The sequence below is a fragment of the Lobosporangium transversale genome, assembly GCF_002105155.1.
Source record: "Lobosporangium transversale strain NRRL 3116 chromosome Unknown BCR41scaffold_6, whole genome shotgun sequence".
NCBI lineage: Eukaryota > Fungi > Mortierellomycota > Mortierellomycetes > Mortierellales > Mortierellaceae > Lobosporangium > Lobosporangium transversale.
In genome coordinates, this window is record NW_019028984.1 from 126817 (window position 1) to 148046 (window position 21230).

The window sequence follows — 21230 nt, forward strand, 5'->3', positions numbered from 1 at the left end:
TCATTGTTCTCCTCTTTTTTTTGTCTGCTAAACTTGTAAAATTATAAATATTATATATATATATATATTTACATACAGATGCTATAGGGATAATATCATAGTAGATACAGCTGGCTTATGACTAATCTTTGATTCGGCACGTGTTACAGCCATTTGTATACTCCGCACAGCTGAATGATACATGTACATGTACACGTTTTCTTTTTTCGTCTGATCGTCAATACCGAATGTTACATGCTACAAATAAGCTCGTTCTTTTTTCCGTCGACCGTTATTTATCTGTTGATGCATGCTTTTTTTTTTTTTTGCTTTGCTTTAAGCGTAATGTAAGCTTGTGTATATATGCTATTCACCTTTTATAATTGAATACTGATTTCGACATTTCTGCAAGTTTTTTTTTTTTTTTTTTACCCAATCCTTGTGGCACATGAAAATCATACCAAAATGTCGGACTAAAAAAATCCTGTCACAAGATTTTTTTTTTTTTTTTCTGTGTTCAATTAACTCTTTTTTTATTTGTAATTTGTCAGATCTCAGATACACAAATGACAGTGCCTTTTCCCTTCAGGGACAGGGACAGGGTTCGGATCAGGGAAATTTTTTTTTACAAAGAAGGCTAGGAAGTGCATGAGCACTAGACGGACAGATGCACCAATTGATAGGACAATTCAAAAAATGTAGTGCGGTGCTATATGCCAGGGTATGACAAGGTATGACAGGATGAAACAACTGAAGGCGGGAAGATGAGGGTGGTAGGGGAGAATGGGTAGACAGACATGTAGACAGACATGTAGACAGGCGGGCGGATAGACTGTTATGATTTTGGTCTAAATACTCCCTTTCTCTCTATCTTTGCAAACGGGTGACGGAAGGATGAGGTGGAAAGCATGAGAGAACCGCCCCGTTCCAGTGCACTGACAAATTAGACTTGCATAAAAAATGTTTGCACATTCTCCCCCCCTTCCTTTGTCCACCTTCGTTCCATCCATCCCGCCAATAATGTTGATGGACCAGAGAAACCAAATCGTTGCTAAAGAGATTCAGTGTAACCAAAAAAAAAAAAAAAAAAAAAGATCCCGGTCTAAGATTACATGATTCGTTTATAGAAATGTACATGTGTACTGTAGACGGTTTAGCATAGCTGTAGACCCGGTATACGCTAAAGCATTCTAGAGTCTACCGAATAAGCGATGTGTTGAAATAAAGACATCATACTGAGAGCATATTGAGAAAAAGATTTCCAAGTAGAACACAAACAATACACAGTTTGGGTTCTTGGACCTTGAGAGCATCTTAATATAATACATGTAGTATCCAAAGATCTCACCAATTGACATTCATATTCAAGAGATCACCAATCCCTTTAATATGTCATAGCCTTCATGTGCAGCACCTCGGTATCCCCCCCATCCTCCCTCGCCTTTGAAAATAGGGCGGAAAAAAAAGGGGTATGACAAAAAAAAAAGAAAAAAAAAAAAAGTATAATATGTTTATGGTTGATCAGCATTAGAGGAATGCTTTTTTTAGAGCATACAACTATGTTTGGTGTGTATCCGGAAGAATAAGAAGAGTCGTTGTGGTAATTGATCTCTCTGGTAGAATCTCTTCATGAACAGTCTAAGAGTAATGGTCCGCAGTTTGTGCTTACTCTTCCCTGTAAAAGCAAAAGAGATGTGATCCTCCAGGGACAATTACAGATGAACCTGTCTATCAAGTTATACATACCCTATGCATGAAATCACAGTCCAGTTCCGGCTTCCCCTACCCACCTCGCATTTTTGGTTAGGTAATACATTACATGTCCAATAGTTATGGACAAACTCATTGATTAGATTCGCAAAATATATATGTTTGTATCTGTCACTGGACCCCTCTTTTCTTGCTCATCCACTGGTCTACTCTGATCCATTGTTCTGCATTTAGCTTTTTTTAAAAAATGTTGTTAGCCCTGTATGCTCACTTTGCTGAAAATAGAGCAAAAAAGGAGCCACTTAAAAAAAAGAGAGACAGGGCAAGAGATAAACAAATAAACAAACAAATAGAGACAAAGCGCGCAGGAACGTTTGTGCAAATCCCTTTAGTCTCCACCTTGCCTTACCCTACTCTACCCTGGAATTTCTTTTGGAGAGAACAGGCCTTTTATATATCACAAGTCATTATGACTAGATGCACAAATGGTGTTTTTTTTATTATTATTATTACTACTTTTTTTTCTTTATTCTGTACATGTACATTAGTTTCCTACGTTCATATACAAGACTATGCATTTAATTATATATATCGTATGGATCGTATATGTATACTCTATAAGCTGGAGATGTCGCTGTGTAACCATCTGCTTTGCTCAACGGCTCAGCAAAAAAAAAAAAAAAAAAAAAGAAAAGAAAAGAAAGCCAGAGTACACAGCACAGAGAGTGGGAAATAAGAGATCAAAGCAAAAAAGAGATGTAGTGGCGAAAAATAATAATAATAATAATAATAATAATAAGTGAGTAATGAGCTTTAATGGGCTTATAACCAGACTATAGTTGGGCGTAGTGCGGCAACCTATTCCAGCTCTGGATAGATATCTACAGACACTGCCTCTTCCTCCCCTTTGTCTTGTTGTTACATGTAAACTGTTGTAGATGTAAATGATGCTACCTTTCGTAAAGACGCACATTTGTTTTCTAGGGGAGTGTGGTAATGGTGTTTGTACGATTAGTATTTACATTTAGGTGACTCTCTTCAATCGGGTACATGTATCCAAGTAAAATCTGAAAAGACAGTGCACTGCAGCTCAACTCGACTGTCGACTATGCTCTCAGCTTGCAGCTGCATCTTTCCGCCGCTCCACTTGCTTTGCACCTCTCCGACCGCGTCCATATCTCTCACTCCACACCTCATCCTGACATCAAGTGCATCTCGTTCCTTTGTGCTCCTTTTTGGTTCACATCTAGGTTTTTGTTTTTGTTTTTATCCTTGTCTTTACCGGCGCATGTATATCTCTATACAAACAGCTGCTCTGCCTCACCACTGTCTGTTTGAGCTTTCTCTCCCTACTTCATTGTCTACATATTGATGCTCTCCTTGCTAAAGAGACCTACTGTATTCATTTCAGTTGGTCTCGAGGGAACTCAAGGAGGAAGAGCAATTGTATATATTACTCTTATCATTCTCGTCAAGAAGAGATCGAAACCTTTCAGGAAACCCATTCCTTTTCTCTTTTCTCCTTTTTCTTCTATCTACCTTTCTCCTCATCCTTTTACTTCCCTCTTAATCTTCCACTCATAGTTTCCTTTCTTTTCTTTCTTTTCTTTCTTTCTTTCTTTTTTTTTTTTTTTTTTCTTTTAGTTGTGTTTCCTTGTTTGACCATTCCTCAACTACTAGAAACTATACATTTTCCCCCCCTAATTGCATTCCAGGCACCTGTACGCCTACGCCTCGTTTTTTAATTATTCTCTCTCTGTTCGTTTGTAATTATAATTACCATTTCTCCCAACTTCACTTCTCACTTCATTCTCCACAGACTCGTCCAGATCCATTGAAGTAGCTGCACTTACCCTCACTCACTCTCGCACCTTCCCCTCCTCCCCTAATCATAAACTCTTTAGTTCGCGTTTTTTTTTTTTTTTTTTTTTTTTTTTTTTTTGCCAACCCCCCTGTACCACCACTACTTCCGCTTCATTTTCTTTCATTTTTTTTTTTTTCCTTGTGGTCCTGACAGTTTGTACATTTACCCAATTGATTGATTGATTTGGTCAAGAATACACTTGTGTTCATACATTCTCAGATCATAGCGCGAAGGCATTGTTTCTCAACTCTATAAACACCTTGCGTCTTGGAACAACAGTACAAAGAAAATAATATATAGTAGTAATAATAATAACGGTCAATCTGTATAAGGTATAAAGAAACTGGTCCTCTTCTCTCCTTTTCTCTTCTTTTTCATTCCTTTCCTTTTGTCTCATTCGGTCTCATTCTCATTCCTTTGTTGTCGTTGCATTCCTTGCTCATTCTTTTCTTTTTTCTTTTTTTTTTATTTTTATTTTTATATTGTTATTGTTATTATATTTTGCCAGCTATGACAGTTTCCCGCCAGGAACCAATGTTGACACTATCGTTCGAGGTGCCTGCAGGAGCAGTAGCACATCCATCCAATCGCAGTGCAAACAAAACTATCTATACCCCTTCTTCTTCTCATACAGCTGCAACTACTGCTGCTACTCGGCCATATTCCGAATTCTCGTACCCCGCACAAAGCGATACCACTATACTGGACTCCATGATCAGAACCACTCAAAAAGATCAAAGCCTGCAACATCCTCTACAGAATTCTACCTTCAATTCATCCGTTGCCTCATTTATGACCTCTTCAACAGCAGACTATACTCTTGTGACCCTCAACAACAGCAGCAGCAGCAGGAGTATTTACCGTAATAGTCTTCCTATCCATACAAGCATCAGTATCATCAACGGCAACAACAGCAGTGGCAATCATATCAACCGTAATCATTCAACTTCCCAGATTCACCATCAAAAGAAGGAGCTTCAAAAGCAGGCGCTCAGACAACAGCAGCTTCAACAGCAGAACCAAAAGAAAACGCTGCCATTGTTCCCTACAATACGAACAAGAGGCACCATCTCGAACCAGAATATTATTCAACCAGGTATTTTTATAAAAAACAAAAAAAAAAAAAAAAAAAAAAAAGCATATTAATTTAAGATTTTCACGGAGATTCAATTGATCGTTTATTCAATTAGTGGACAAACACGTTTTATTAAAAATCATTCATTCGCGTTGCATTTTTTCTTTTCTTTTTTTTTTTTTTTTTTTTTTTTTTTTTTGGCCTTGATTGCCTCTCCACCTTTTACCTCCCTGACATGTCTTCAACTGGTTTTGACATGTACTCATGACTATTCTTACTAACGCGTACTTTTTTTTTTTTTTTTTTTTTTTTTTTTCTTTCTTTCTTTTAAAAAAATATCCTATTTATATATCACTCTTTTTGTTTTTCTCCTTTTGCTACTTCTTCAAATGATCTAGTCAACCTTGCAAAGATTGAACTTTTGCCGATCGAATTTAGCCACCAAATCATCTTGGATTGCATTGACGAGATTAAACTGCGAGGTACAGTTTATATAAATATTGCTTACTACAAATAGCAATGAGAAATAGAGAGAAAAAAAAAGACTAGACCTTAAACAGCCTATGGCTCACTGTTATTGTGTATAGCTGAGCATGCTGAGCATGCTGACCAAAGAAAAAAAAAAAAAAAAAAAAAAAAAAAAAGAGAGAGAGAGAGAGAGAGAGAGAGATGAAAGGAATGTGTCGGTTATGGTTTGCTCTCATTGTTGGGCGCTTTTTACTTTTGGTGTTTTGTCATTGTACAACAAACAGAACACACACTTTGCTTTGTATACTCAGCAGCCTGTCTTTCAATGTAAAAACTGATCATGTCTTTTTTGTTCTATTAACAAAACCCTATATAGGATTGAACCGAGAGCATCTCTTCTGGAACCCATTCTATAGTCCCTCTGTGGAAGCAGCCATTAAGCTGTTGATGAACCAAAAGAAGAACCATCTCTTCAATGTCAAGATGATGCGTATAGATACCGTGGGAGGCCTTCTGACCACTGTCCTTTCCCGCACTTACCCTCCTCTCATACCTGAGCATCTCCGTGAGCTGCTCCAGAACCCCAATGGTATCAAACTTTTTGTACCCTTATTGTTTATAAATGAATGCAGCTTTTTGTTGATGTGATCGGTTGTATTACAAAGAGAGAGAGACAGGAATGAATGCACGCCTGCATACGCCAAAAAAAAAAAAAAAAAAAAAAAAAAAAAGCGCTGTGGTTTTCCTCTATATTCACAGAACATGTAAGGATTCTTTACAAACAACACCACAAAACGGGTAGGCTGACATACTTTCTCTTTATTTATTTGTTTATTTGTTTGTTTCTGATACAGGTCAATTCTTTTTCGAGCTATTGTCGATGCTTCCAGAACTGAACCGATTCTTATTTGTGGAGGTTCTGGAGCTCTGCTGCGAATTAGTCGATAACCAGGCGTTCAATCGCCTGAGCAATAGTAAATTATCAATTTATCCTGGGTCATGTTGCTTTGGTTTGGATGAATACATGCCCACATGGGATACGCGATACCTGTTATCTTCAGGCATGAAAAAGTTCTCAGGCGCATTCTATCATGCCATCTATGCCTACCGTGAGGAGCGCGACCTATCTGTAGAAGAGCTTCAAGAGAAACAGGTTAAACGCGACAAGCTCCTGGCAGAGCAGCGACTAGAGGCTCTGGAGAGAGAATATGGGTTGGAGGGTGCACATAATATCTTGAAGAGAGAGGCTAGGATCGCTCAAGGCCTGCCTCCAGATTCTCCAGAACCAACTCCTGTGCCCCAATTGCCTGCAGACTTGAAAGAGATTTCTCTCTATGCAAACAGGAAGGAGATTGTGGTAGCGGACGATAATATTTCAATACTTGACATGCAGCTCGAAGACGGAAGCGAAGGTGCCTCAACAAGTGCAGCAGAAGCAATGAAGCCTCTTTCATCATCAAGAAGCGGTACTGCAGCTCCACATACTCTTGAAAGCGCCAGCAATGAAAAGAAGCAAGAGGAGGAAGAAAAAGTGGAGCATATCATTGAAGACTTGCGAAGGAGTCTCTCTGTGGCTACACTGGAGTCTCTTATAAACCGATCTTCTAAGCCTGCAGCAGCAACTACAACAACCACAACCAAGACTAATTATTACTCAATGTCGCCTTACGCTCCTCGAACTGGATACTATTCATACACAGGACGTAGGATTCGTCCACCTGTGACAAGTGCGGGCAGCAAGTATGCACAGCAACAACCCAATAACACCAGCAATGATGACACCATACTCCGCGCTAAATCAATTGCTCGTTTCTGCTCGGCTACAAAGAACATCTACCCAGTGGCTCCTGGTGACATCTTTGGCATCAGCCGTCAAGCGATTGAACGACGCGAGCTGCAGGGCTTTTTGTTGGTGGCTCAGACGACGAAGAAGAGGCGACGATGCAAGTCTATTAAATCCAAACGGATCCATCAACTTCGCTTACGCAACAAACAATCCCAACAGCTCCATCGTCGATCCTCGGCATCCATGTCTTCTGTCATTTCTTCGGGGCCCATGCCATCGGCAGCAATATACCTTCCAAACGGTGGCATGTACAGAGCCAGGAATAGCTCAATGATAGTCGCAGCGCACCAGCACCGACGGAAGCATGCATTGGCATCCGCTGGAAGCCAGCGTCGTGAACGGACTCGTCGGCTTAGACGAGAGTTGGAGGTTTATTTGACTCAAGGGCTTTCGGACGAAGAGGCTATGAAGCAGCGAAAGATTGATTTGAAGAAAAGGCGAAAGCAAGAAAAACGTGCTCGGGCCCAAGCCCTTGCAGAAGCTGCAGAAGCAGCCAAGCGCGCTGAACAAAAAGTGACTATGGAAGAGGCAGAGGTCCTTGAGGCCTTTGATTATCTGTCAGATCAAGAGCTTGAGGAGTTTTTGACTTTAGCAGGGTTGACCATGCAGGACGTGGAGCGTATCCGAGAGAAGGCAGCAGCTATCGCTTTAAGACAAGTTACAAAAGATATTGAGGGAGTCGAATCAAAGCCAGTCGTCACAGTTGCGGCCGCAGTGATGAGTGAAGCATCCCCTGGCCAGCAGAAGAGCGCTTCAGTTATCCCCAAGATTACGGCGACAGATGTTGATAAGACCTCTGAAGAAACATCAACAGCGGAGACCATTGTTATATCTTTTGGAAGTGGATATGAAGTTTCTGATGTAGACAACATGGCTAATGACAACGCCACGAGCCACAGACGGCCAACGAGCATCCCACATATGAACTCTATGGACATACTCCTCAAGAATGCAAGTATGATTGGTGACAGCAATCTTCGATGCTATCCCGATCAGCAATTAGAACAGCAACAACAAGAAGCGATCCAAAAGACATCAGTTAGTAGTCTTTCACCTCCAATCTCGGTAACCGCTGCTGTGCAGCAGGCTATGGTCGAAAAGGGACAGAGTCATATTACCAACAGAGTTAGTGTTAATTTCGATGTTGATGTGGTGGCTGATGATGATGATGATGATGATGAGGAGGAGGAGGAGGAGGAGGAGGAGGAGGAGAAGCCACCAGCGATGGAAAGCAGGTCATCCAGCGCTGAAACCCTTGTGACGACCAAAACGATCCGTACTCGACCACACCTACCGCCCCACGAGCGAAGAAGTGTAGAATCTCTTGCGTCGTCCACAGACACGATCGTTAGTCCTGTCCAGGAGGACTATGTTGAGATGACAGAGGGAGGACTCTTCCTACAGAAGGTTTCTTCTATGAAGCAAGCTGAGGATGAAGAGGCTGCAGAATTACGTGCGTTGTTGGAGACGATGAGTGCGGAGGAGAGACAGGAGTTTTTGAGGCTTTCAAGTTAAAGAATTAAAAAATTGTGTTCAAAGTATAGTATTCTAATGTTCTAATATTTTAAAAACACGAACAAACACGAACGCGTCTTTGCCAAAAAGGGGAGAAATTAAAAAAAGAAAAGCAAGCAAGCCACAAAGAGCCCAAAGAAAAAAAAAAAAAAAAAAAAGAGTCGCGACGAAGTTTTCTTTTGCTTTCAAAAAGTCTTGCTGGTTTACATCTTGACATTAACAAAAAAAAAAAAAAAAAAAAAAAAAAAACAGATGGCCAAGCTGCAATCAAGATGGGCTCATGCTTCTGAGGTTACAGCACTAGCTTTTGTACCTGACGGGAGGTGTGTGCTAGTAAATATCTTTTTTTTTTATTTAGTCACTCCTTACTTGTTCCTGATATGATTTCTTTTGCAGTTGACTATATAATATTTAAAAGAATGGTCTCTTTTTTTTTTTTTTTTTTTTTTTTTAAAACTGATATTAATGGGCTTCTTCTCTCTCTTTCTCTCTCTCTTTTTTTTTTCTTAAAAAAAAAAAAAGTTATATCGTAGCCACGGCGGATGATTTTGCGTTGCATCTATTTTCACAAAAGGAAGGAAAACCAGCCCGTCAAGCAGAACCAATTGAATCAACTGAAGGAGCAACATGTATTGCGGTCACTGTAAGTGGCGCTTTATTTTTATTTTATTTTTTTCTTTTCTTCTTTTTTTATTATTACTATTTTTTTTTTTTTTTTTTTTTTTTTTTTGTCATTGACATTTGTGATATGGAAGGTCTGATCTCTCTCTATTGTTCTTTTAGCAAGAAAACATTTATGCAGGGTCACGCGATGGTGTTATCCGACAATACGATATAAAACTACAGGAATTCATGGGCATTATCGTCAGGTGCAATTTAGCTGTCAGATGTCTTGCTCTATCCAAGAATCAGAAACTATTGGGAATCGGCACAGAGTAATAATGAAAGGAACAAAAAGAAGGAAAAAAGAGGAAAAAAGGATTATGTTGGTATTGCTTACGATTCATGAAAAATAATTCTTGACACATTCTTGGTATATTCTACTCAGGGAAAACGAAATCAAGATTATCAACTTGGAAGATCCAGAAGAATGTTTCCCACTTCAAGGACATAAAAAGGCAATCAACGCTATAGCATTCGATCCACTCGCTGAATATATGGTAAAGTGATCTTTTTTTTTTTTTTTTTTTTTTTTTTTTTTTTAAAAAAAAAAAATCATATTTATGCAATGAAAGCAACCAATATTAAACCTTTTGTTTTCTTTTTTCTTTCCCCTTCTTCTTCCTCTTCTAGTTGTCATCAAGTTGTGATGGAACAGTTATCGTTTGGGACATGAAGACAAAAAAATCTGCACCATTAGAAATTATCACCGTCATGGCACCAACCAGCACAGAGTAAGACTTTGGGATATACAATATTTAAAACAGGAAAAGAAATTTGTTTTTCAAGGAAACGAGTGTGTCGCTGATCAGCAGTTTTATTAAATCTTTTCTTTTCTTTTCTTTTTTTTTTCATTTTTTTTCTTTTTCATATCTTTATTAACACGTAACAGATCCAAATACAAGATCCCTATTGCATGGCATACGTCTGGAGAGTTTTTTGTCATTGGCAGAGATAAAGGTATGTAAAAGTGCAAAATCGGTATCAGATTCATTCTCAATGTATTAATTTCTTTCAATCAAAGATTTTATGAAACCTGAATCATACCCAAACCACTTTTTCCTTAGACATCACTGCACATCATAGACATACATGGCAAAAATCGTTTACTTATCGCTCAGGATCCTCAGCTGTGAGTACAACAGGGGTATCCTTATGCGGGGAATTGATAAGCGGAAAATATATATATAATGAACTGATGTAGCTATATTATAATTGTTGTTACCATTACCATTGTTCTCTTTGTAGGCTCCAACAATCCTTGCTTGGTCGCCCAATGGCCGATATCTCGCTGCTGCTTCAATAGAAACTGATATTTGGATTTGGAAGTACAAAGAGAAGGAGCAACCACATATCAAGTACGATTATAGGAGGAGAGAGAGTCTTTATTCTTCTTTCTCGCAATTTTATATGATAACTGACTAACTTTTGTCAAAAAAAAAAAAAAAAAAAAAAAAAAAAAATTAGGCATACACATAAAACTGGAGTCACTGACCTTACATGGAGTCCGAGTCGAAATTGCCTCGCCTTTGTATGTTTCAGATGATATCGTTTAAGGATTGAAAGGTTTTCTTTTCTTTTTTTTTTTGTCCGCATGCTTACAGGACATGTATCTAATTTCAAATCCTTGATAAAAAAAAAAAAAAAAAAAAAAAAACTTCCTTTAGGCCGATGCTGCAGGCGAGGTAACATACTGGGAAGAGGTCATTGAGGACGGAACGCCCTTGAAGGAACCAACGCCAGACCCTTTAAAAGGACTCTTTGATGAGCCCACAGCTAGAGGCAATGAAATTGGAGCTCAAGAGACTGAAGGTGCTCAAAAGGATCATGGTAAGGTTTTCTATTGCAATGACAAGTCGTTTTGTTAAATGAGCTCTTAATTTCGATTAAACAATTAAATAACCATATATTCGGAAATGATAATTCCGTTTGGATTTGCCTTGGATAGATATGGGTGACCTGGCTCAAGAGTATTTAAGTGACAATGAGTCACTCCGAGATTTTATCGTTGATGACGAAAATGACCCCTATTTGCAAAAGAAGGCATCCACAGGAGCTCAGAAATCTGGCGCACTAGGAATGCGTGTGGCTAAGGCGTTGCATCCCCGATTTCAGCCAGGCTCCACCGCTGAACGAGATAAACGGCGGTATCTCGGTGTGTGTTTTTGCAATGTCATTAGTTACCACAGCCCTTCAATTTTTAGGATTCTTGATTCTAATGCAAGGCGACATGCTCTCGCCCTTTCTTTTTTTTTTTTTTGTTATTTTTATTTTTATTTTTATTTTATTATATCATTCCTGTAATTTAGCGTTCAACCTTTTGGGCCTCATTACCACAGTTGATCATGGGAATCACGCTACAGTATCCGTGGAGTTTCATGACAAGCTCACCCACCGTGGTTACCACTTTACGGATGGATCTCATTATACGATGGCTTGTCTCGGTAAGTGCATTTGATATAAATCGAGACTTGGACCTTATGTAAATTGAAGGTTTACCGTTCATGAAGTGCAAGCTTAAAATGGCTAAATATTTCAACTTTTTTCTTTTTTAAAAAAAAAAAAAAAAAAAAAAAATGTGTATAATAATATGAAAAGGCATGACCGGAGCCTTGTTCGCAGCCCCAGAAAGAGCAGAAACTCCAAGTACAGTCTTTTTCAGGACATATGACAGCTGGGCCACCAAATCAGAGTGGCAGATTTTTTTGCCGGAAGGAGAGGATGTTACGGCGATCGCACTCAACGCAGAGTCAGCGATTGTATCCACATCCCGTGGGTTTGTTAGGATCTTCTCGCAGAGCGGCATTCAGACTGGTCTATTCAGTCTTGGCTCTGTTATTGCTGCAGTAGGAAAGGATGATATGGTCTTTTTTATATACCATCAAGGCGAGCCTTTTGAAGGTATAGTTATCAATAGAGCCGATCTCTATGCTCTTCGAACGAAAGATGAATGTTTTATTTTTATTTTTTTCTTTTTCTAAAATGCCAACGAATCATCTAACGATTCGTATTTATCATCATCTTCATAGGGTCACAAAATTTGGGCTACTCTATTTACAACGTAGAGACTGCACAGAGAATACAACATGGGTTGCTTCCAGTTCTGGATGATACAATAATTACATGGCTAGGGTTTTCTGAAGGAGGCATTCCAGCATTTTATGACGATAAAGGCGTCATGTATATTCTCAACTACTATCGTAGAGTTGATCAAGGACAGTGGACCCCTATCTTGGACACTACTGCCGTTCAAAACACTGAGTCTGATACAAACAATGTACCACATTACTGGCTCGTTGGCCTCACAGACCAGACAGCTACGTTTGTCAAGTGCAGGGTAATTTTTTTTTTTTTTTTTTTTTTTTTTCCTCCCCTTCCTTATGACTGGATTTGCTATCCGCTAAAACACAAGAAGCCAACTTTTTATTTATTTATTTTTTATTTTATGTATAATCTTCTAGAGAGGCGAAACAGAGCCATCCTTCCCAAAGCCATTTGTGACTGAGCTTCCGCTCAAGGTGCTTACACTTCATCAGGACACCCCAGCGGGACAGCATGAGGAGGCATGGCTTCGTAATAAGATCCTGTCGGGACTCAATAAGGATGAGAAGATTGCTAGATCGATTGAATCTATTGATAATTCAGCCGCGAAAAGAGAGCTAGAGATGGATAAGCTTGCTTTACAAATGATTGATGTAAGCCTACCTGCAATCTCCTTTTTGACAATATATTCTTAATTTTGATCAATTGTATCAGCAGATGCAGCTGACATTATCATATCACGTCCTTTTGTTTATCATTTGGATTGGTTTTGTTATTATTATTATTACTATTTTATTTTATTTTAATTATAGCTGGCTTGTAGAGCTGATCGGACGCAAAAAGCACTGGATTTGACAGCTATGCTTTGCAGCTTGAAATCGATTGATAATGCCATGAAGATCGCACAACATCACAGCCTCCACACACTCATGGAGCGAATGAGCAGAGTCAAGGAAATCAAAATGATGGAGGAGCAAGGACGTGATCCTGAAGAAGAGAGAGAGTTGATCATGGCAGATCCAGTTGTTGCAGTATCTTCACGTAAGAAGGACCAGGACAGCTTTAAGATCTCGTCTAGAGAAGAGGAAGAGGATCAAGTAATATCCAGAAAGCCATTACAGCGACAGGAAAACATCAAACCAAATGACCCCTTTGGTAGACGTGTAGTGAAGAGTAATCAAAACAGCACGGCAAAGACTGCTAGTGGTGGTAATGGGGGAACCGGAGTGGGGGTGGCTGCAAATCCATTCAAGAAGAAAAGTCATTTGGATGGGTCAGGAAGCAGTGGCTCCAAAGCATTTGGGGTGGTAGCATCGAGGCAGGAGGATAGAAATCTTCCAATCACTCGGCGGGCTACAGATGTATTTGAAGCAGCAGATTACCTGGCAGCAGATGAGCAGAGGAGCAAAGCACAAAGAGAGCTAGCCCGACAGGAAGAAGCCTTCAAGAAGAGAAAGGCTGGATCTTCTGGTATTGCAAATGGTGCTAGTAGTGGTGGTGGCGGCGGTGGCCAGAGGACATTGACCATGTTTAGTAAGGCAGTACCTGCTGCTGTGGAGGGATCGGAAACAGATGCAAAGCGCTTCAAGGTACAGCAACAACAACAAGAGCAACAGCAAGAGCAACAGCGTCAGCAGCGATCAATTGATGATACAGATATGATGATGGATGCTGATGAGTTTCTAGAAGGTGAAGAAGCAGGGAACTTGCAAGAGTCTCCCGTTGTAACAACAACGATAGAAGAAGGAGCAGCAGCAGCGAGTGTTAGGATCCCTGCAACACAGGATGAAGACTTTTTGATAGAGGAATCGATTGAAGAAGCGCGAGGTCATCTGGAGAAGACTGCTGTTGAATCATCCACTTCACCGCCTACATCACCATCATTATTAAGGAATTCGAGCTCCGTGTTGGCTGGGTTCCGGTTCAATACATCATCTTAAGGATTTTTTCTTTCTTTCTTTCTTTCTTCCTTTCTTTTTTTTTTTTTTTTTTTTTTTTTTTCTGTGTATACACCTGACATAATGCAGTAGATTAAGACTTTCATACAATAATTTTGGATTTCTTGTGTAGTTCTTGTGATATAATTATATAAATGGTAGTATAACATGTCCTCAAAAACTGTTTAAGGTAATTGAGCCGTGCATATTTCACAGTAAAATGTATTCTTATGTATGGTATACAGTACACAAGATAATATCAGAAAACATGCTCCATGGTTACTCTATTTATGATGCCCGTAGACAAACTTGTAGTCACACTTTGATATGAACTTGAATAAATATCCCAAAGATGTGATGTGTGTACCCATATCTTATTCTCACTTACTTCTGCTCCCTCGCTACTACTTGTCTGTCTAAAATTTTTCAGCCCTTCCTATTATAAAAAACGCCATCCAGACCAAGGATAGAATTAAATAAATTAATCAAAAAAGTATTGTCAAGCCAATACTTTCAATTTTTATAAGACGAAGGCCTTTCAGGGCTTAATCATATTTTGTAGTAGACCAAATCCCATTGTTGTCACCGGCTTGACGTCTCTCTTCCTCCTCTTGCCTGGACTCAACGAAGGTTCTTTCGGTATTTCGAGTTTGGACCCAGCCTGTCAGTGAACATTAATGCACCGCATTTAAGCTACAAGGCTGCTGACGAGCCTAAAACGTCGTAAGGATTCGTGGCTGTGTGCCAAGTCATGGCATGGAGACATCACAAAATAATCACAGGCCTTGAATAAATGGATTTTATGCCCGTTCAAAATTGACCAAGCTTCAATGTTGGATCCTTTCAAATGTAATCCATGGTTTCCATGATATAACCAAACTTCAATGATGGGTTCCTCCAACTATTGATACATGTGCATGATTAAATTGATTGGACACTTAGAGGTATCTGTTGATCCATAAGGTCTTTAAAGTTATATAGAAGGATACTGACGAAAATAAACAGAACTTACAAATTTTTTGTGAGCGTACCAGCGCACCCAAAAGCTTATGTCTAGGGTCGTATGCGGTTTGCAGGTGGAGCAGGTGGAGCAGGTGGAGCAGGTGGAGCAGGTAGAACAGGTGGAGCAGGTGGAGCAGGTGGAGCAGGTAGAACAGGTGGAGCAGGTGGAGCAGGTGGAGCAGGTATAACAGGTGGAGCAGACGACTCTTCCGTGGGCCTGTATTTTGCAGGTCTCTCTGATCTATCAATTTGAGCATGACCGACTCTTGCCATGTTTTCCGCTCCAACTGCGTCACGGTCAAAGAATACTTTACATGCACGGCAATATTTAGATTGAGGGTACACCGTTTCCAAAAAGTTATCTCAGACGGATCGAGGACAGCGGGCGCTGGTGTAGAATCCGTGCACCCCTACAGCGAAGTATTTCAAATGGCAGCCATTTATCAGTAAGGATTCAGAGGGTCAAGCTTGTCGTGCTTTTTGGTTAGCCCTTTTCAAATATAAATGGTTTACTTAACAAAACTCTTATAATTGAAAAGGACTAACCAAAAAGAGCGACAAGCTCGACCCTCTGAAAAAAAGAAAAAAAAATAGCGTAAGTGTGACGTATTTGAATTTATTGTTTCGCATGAAAGTATAAAAGACGCGCTTTTCTAAAACTTTGGAGGCAATCCTTCTCAACTTTAAACATTAAGATGCCACCAAAAAGACAAACACGTCAGGACCAGTCTGAATCTCAGGGTCCATACCCTAACACTCGAACAACTAAAGCCAAGCAGAAAGGCATGTCTTAGTGCTTGATGCTTTGACTGATTGTTTTGTTTTGAACTTTTTAGCATGCACAGTTTTTGAGCATCCATTACTAATGTCTTTTACGCCTTTATCTAGAGAATAAGGATAATCAGATACGAGGTAAGCGGAGAACGGTCTTAAAACTTGAGCAACTTCAACAGGATCTTCAAGTCCTACAGGGTAATGTTGAGGATATTATTACTTATGAAGGCTCAGATCATAAAGAAGTGATAAAAAAAATTGAGCAAGCTGAGAAAAAGCTTAAAGCTTTGTCTACAAAAGGATTCGAGGCCTTTGCCTCGTATAACGAAGAGATGAATCAGCCATTGGAGCCTGGGAGAATCCGAAAATTGATGAAAAAGTTGCGCGAACTTGCCCGGGATGCAAATTTACAAAATTTTGAGCCGGTGATCGAGGAGATTGAGAGCGGGTTGAAAACATGTCCTCGATGGCACTCATTCGACATGGTAGTTGAGACTAAATACTATGACCCAGATGGGAGAGGCGAGGTTAATGCCTGCTATTACATGTGGAAGGATGATACCCCCATATTCCTCGCAGATGCGACTTATTCTTGGCCTGTCCGGGGCGACGTCTATGGCGAGTATTCTTGCGGATTCACACGAAAAGATTGGGAAGCACTCGAATTCGTTCCAAAGGATTTGCATAAATTCTTACCTAAAGAGTCTATAAGTACAGAAATGTGCGAGGGATGCAAATCGGAAGGTGATTTATTTGAAGCGTATCAGGCTCATGATAAAAGTGAATGGTTTTTATGGCTTATTGCAGAGCTTGCAGATGAGGAATCGGATGAGGAATCGACATACTGGAATCTCTTGAAGAAGTTTGTCCCAAAAAGAAAGGCAACAATCCTTGATTAGGACAATCAATATGTAGTTTCTTTGACTCCGCTGGAGGAGCTTTGATCAAACATTAGCTGAAAAAATCAAGAATCTTCAATATTTTTAGTCTATCCAAACATTGAGTTAGATAGTTCTCTTGAACCTCTTGAATGAATATACGGTTCTAATAGCAAAGAATGTAGAGCTTCGGCTTTGTACAAAACTTCTCGACTGCTTGGTGTTCTCGAGGTTTCTGCATATGTTTCCTGTTTGAACTCATCAAAATGAGTTTCGATGATATCAATCAAAATGTGTCTGTGATCTGTAGAAGTATGGTGGGAACCACCAGTATACAGGATTGCCAACAAACATCTAAGCGCCTCAGCATTCCCTTTAAGGTTACGATCATCCATAAGTATGGTAAAACGCGCTGTTGAGATGGACATATGCCTTCGTTACAGAGACCCTAGAGGAACGACCGACCAAAGCAAAGATGGGGTTTCTGAACCTATTTTTGCTTGTCATGGATAATCGTGGAACGACAACTCACGATGGCTATATGTTTCCAGAACATCTATCCTTAGCTTGAGTGCGATTTGATGTGAATGTCTGTTCTCAAAGGTATCCATATCTCTCCTCCGCTACCCTAATATAAATGCGGATGAAACGAAGTCTTACTTCCCTCTAGAAACTTTAATAATAAAGTGAGGCTCGACGTTGCTTCAGACATTGTTGGTTCGGGTGATTTCATAAATTCATTTTTATAGACATTGCCGTTAGAATGATCAGGTTGGTTCTATATTGACAGAAACCAACGGTAGATAGATGATCGTTTTATAATCGATTGGATTTGTGAACAAGAATATGAACAGGAATGGATTAAGAGTCGATGCGTGGGGATCCATGTAAACATAAGGGTTTTGATAAGATATTCAGAAGAAAGTGTAAAGAATGCGAAATGTTGTTGAGAATTTGTGATTAGACGACGAAAAATCAGAGGGTTCGGTCTCCTGAATAAGAGCTGAGTATGTTGAAATTGCCGCAACATAATCTACAGAAGGGATTGGAAAAAGAGTGACCTTAGTCGATGAGACTCAAGGATGTTTATGAAGAAAACAAAGCGCTAGAGGAGAGAGTCTTAAACGCTGAGAAAGAGCTTTCATTAGTGATTGATGAGAAGTGATGCTTCAGACAGATTACAATGCTCTCGCTCTTTCCTACAAAAACCTACCCGAGAAATATCTTACTGCCACTACCGAGCCTTGTTCAATCCTTTCCTCTCAAGAAACAATGCGATCAATGTGGAAAACATATCTATAGGAACACAGGAATACGACCCAAATCACAGAGCTTTGTGAATGCACGCGTGAAAATCCCAATATTTGTAGGCGATACTTCAAAACTGAAGAAAGTACAGGATAGCTCTTAAAATATGAGGTATACCGACTGTTCCGCTGAATCTAATGACAAAGACCTCTTCATTTTTTGCCAATGATATTGTATACTTTGCCTGCACGATAATAAAGACGACCCAATCAGAGATCTACAAGAACAGCTTCAAAAAGGCACGATATACTTCAAAGAATATAAAGAAATAATGACAACGGACAAGGGGTTTTTGTTAGCCAATTTTAAGGCAGTCTTCCCTGATGACGGTACTTCTGACTATATCCCCCAACGCATCTTTATTTATATTTTTTTAAAGTTGAAGAGGAATCAAACTTATCGATAGAAGAGAATGATACTTCCTATTCTTTTTTTTTTTTTTTTTTTTTTTTTTTTTTTTTTTAATTCTCATTGTTCTTGCATGATAATCTTCTCCAGAGCGTCAAGTGCATAGGTGACAATCCTAAGATCAGCCTGCGTCCCCATGTGCCCTATTCTAAAGATTGCATTCGCAGTTTGACCATAACTACATAGATATATTAAATCAAGATAAAAAAAATTAAAAAAAGTAATGGCGTCACGTCGAATATATTCATTATAAAATATCACAGCACAGCATTATCACTTGTGTCTCTCTGCTACTTCGGATAAAACTTTACCTTCCACCTAAAAGAACGCCTTCATTACGCAGCTTTTTGTCAAGCTCCTCCCAAGTCGTATTTTCAGGCACACGGATTGCAGTAACAGAAGGTGAGTTCAAAGAGACACGCTCTTGGTCCCACCAGAGCTGCAGACCCATCTTTTTCACACGCTCGCGACAGTACTTGGCGACTTCCTCATGGCGAGCATAAACTTCTTGGACGTGCTCGTTGTTTTCTCCATAAGTTGCTTTGAGCTGCTCATTGAGCGCATCTATTGCCGACCACAAAGGTGTATAAGGGAATTCCTAGAGATTGGGGAGGAAATACGAAAATACAATGAGTTTGCCTTGATATAATAATAGTAAGTAGTCCAAGGGCAGAAGTATCACTGTGATGAGATATGTTGGCTGCTCGTATCGTTCATTTACCTTCTCTAAGGTCTTGAATGGTAATAGCGCATCATACCCTATATATGCTACCTTCTTTATCTGCTTCCATGCTTTACTGCTCACTGTGATAACTGCTAGCGAGGGCTCGCATGAGAATGTCTTTTGGGAACCAACCAAGCCTTTTTTTTTTTTTTTTTTTTTTTTTTTTTTTTTAAAAAAAAAAATACGTTAGGTAATAGTATTTGTAAAGGACAGCACCGCTAGTGAAAGTATAGTTTTTCATACGGACAAGGCAATAGAAGTAATGTTTTTCTTTTAAGCGCGTGCAGCCGTACCAATATCGATGTTCCAGGCAGAAACCTCGATTGGAGTCGCTCCTGCAGAGCTAACTATGTCGACATAGAACAATGCGTCTGCTTTGGAACAAGCTTCACCGATCATACGTACCGCTTCCGTGTTCAGCACTCCAGTAGGAGTATCACAATGTACCACTAAATACAAATGACAAACAAGGCAAGTAGCATCGTCAGCAGTCACCTCATGCACCTCCTTTTTTTTTAAAAAAAAAAAAAAAAAATTCTCCCTTACTTGTTACGAGGTCTGGTTTCCATTGATGAATAGTTTCCAAAACTTGTTCGACGTTGACGGGCTGGTCCCATGGGCCTTGGGCAGCCTTGACCTCCACATTTGGATATCTCAGGCTACGCACCATGTCATATATACCATCGCCATACACACCATTACCAATACAGAGAACCCTATACTTATTAGCAAACAAGTCTTTGGAGAAGACGAGATCCCCTTTGGCATCATAATCGTATACCCAGGGTATCAAAGACTTGAGTCCTCCCCAAAGGCCTGCCATTGCCTCACCAGACATGATCACAATCGATCCATCATCACTATCAGCTTGTTTTTGTTGGTGAGGCTCAAACGACAGCAATTTCTGTAGTCTAGAGCAGCACTCGTTGTAGACTTTCAGACACTCAGGCTCCAGGTCTCCACTTCCATAGAATGAGTTGCTATACAAGTCCTTAAGGCGTTGTGGAACGATAGTTGGCCCTAATTTTTTTTTTTTTTTTTTTTGTGAATCCTGTTAATCTCTTTAAAACAAGGTATTTTTTAACCTTTCCTAAATACCTGGAACGAGGTGCGTTCGTGGTTGCTCCATGATTTGATTTGAGGGATGAGTAAAGAGTAAAAGAACGAAAAAAGAAAAAATCAACAGATGAAGGAAAGTCCGAAGGAAATACGTAAAAAATCCTATACGTCAAAGAAAAATGCGTAAGTTCAGTGCATATTAGAATTGATTATTGATCAAGAGTCCCAGAGGGGTCAGGTCAATCGATGACAATGACAAGGCCTGTAGCGCCACGATATCAGGGACTTGTATTAACTACACGTTTGCACGCGTGTCGTTCATTCAACCCACCTTCGCATCATATGAATGAAGAGATGATGTTCCTTCGAGCTCTCTACTGGGTGGATAGGCTCCGATTTCACCTCACATCAAAGAATTATAGCCCAAATCCCAAATCTGTGTTAAAATCACGCAATAATGGGTGAATTGACTACTGCTTGCAATGATCCAAAATTTAGGTCGCAGAGTACAGAAGGCCAAAATATTAGGCCAAGTTTTTACCATCGATAGCATAACAAAGCTGACACCAAAGTTTTGCCCACAACGTCTTGCAGCCTGGCTTCGAGTCGCTTTATCTATATAAAGGAGGTATAGGTTTAATGCATGGCGCATATGAAAATACAAGCGAGGTAAGCAATTTCGGGTTGAACTCAAATGACATTTCAACCTGAAGACTGTACAGTCACATGAAGAAATTTTACGGCAAATTCTATTTTTTTTGTAATTTTTTGAGCACCCTTGACAAACAGATCATAGACAACATACACAAAGACTTTATCAATCAACATGAAACTTTAGAATTCGTTAAAGAGGTCGATTTTGTTTCTTTATGGAGGTTTTGAGGATATACTGTATGAAAGGTAAAAGTACTATGTGGGTTTAATAATGAGTGTGCCCACCTTTAGCCTTCCTCACTTCTTTCAGCCTGTTGGGCATGGAAT

General features: G+C 39.7%; 4 protein-coding genes across 4 annotated transcripts; 3 read left to right on the top strand and 1 right to left on the bottom strand.

Moving 5' to 3' along the window:
• Positions 1–3766: 3766 nt before the first annotated feature.
• On the top strand, positions 3767–8503 carry BCR41DRAFT_347579 (hypothetical protein). Its single transcript, XM_022023125.1, has 5 exons — positions 3767–3885; positions 4062–4649; positions 5027–5110; positions 5473–5685; positions 5951–8503. The coding sequence occupies exons 2-5, from the start codon at positions 4064–4066 to the stop codon at positions 8455–8457; spliced, it is 3390 nt and encodes a 1129-aa protein (XP_021884346.1). The 5' UTR covers positions 3767–3885; positions 4062–4063; the 3' UTR covers positions 8458–8503.
• Positions 8504–8644: 141 nt separating this feature from the next.
• BCR41DRAFT_202143 (WD40-repeat-containing domain protein) lies at positions 8645–13473 on the top strand. The gene is made up of 17 exons (XM_022019893.1): positions 8645–8780; positions 8980–9100; positions 9241–9392; positions 9506–9617; positions 9751–9851; positions 10010–10077; positions 10185–10249; positions 10366–10475; positions 10585–10648; positions 10785–10947; positions 11066–11272; positions 11427–11561; positions 11716–12018; positions 12147–12454; positions 12579–12812; positions 12972–13121; positions 13201–13473. The coding sequence occupies exons 1-17, from the start codon at positions 8710–8712 to the stop codon at positions 13258–13260; spliced, it is 2424 nt and encodes an 807-aa protein (XP_021884347.1). The 5' UTR covers positions 8645–8709; the 3' UTR covers positions 13261–13473.
• A 2303-nt stretch (positions 13474–15776) lies between these two features.
• BCR41DRAFT_347582 (hypothetical protein) lies at positions 15777–16938 on the top strand. Its single transcript, XM_022023126.1, has 2 exons — positions 15777–15881; positions 15987–16938. Exons 1-2 carry the CDS (start codon positions 15794–15796, stop codon positions 16769–16771), a joined length of 873 nt encoding a protein of 290 aa, XP_021884348.1. The 5' UTR covers positions 15777–15793; the 3' UTR covers positions 16772–16938.
• Positions 16939–18525: 1587 nt separating this feature from the next.
• BCR41DRAFT_384195 (aminotransferase class V) lies at positions 18526–20336 on the bottom strand (the record flags this gene model as incomplete). Its single annotated transcript, XM_022027538.1, has 6 exons — positions 20289–20336; positions 19737–20210; positions 19484–19639; positions 19188–19327; positions 18778–19064; positions 18526–18644 (listed from the first exon to the last, which is right to left on the bottom strand). The coding sequence occupies exons 1-6, from the start codon at positions 20317–20319 to the stop codon at positions 18527–18529; spliced, it is 1206 nt and encodes a 401-aa protein (XP_021884349.1). The 5' UTR covers positions 20320–20336.
• Between the last annotated feature and the right edge of the window lie 894 nt (positions 20337–21230).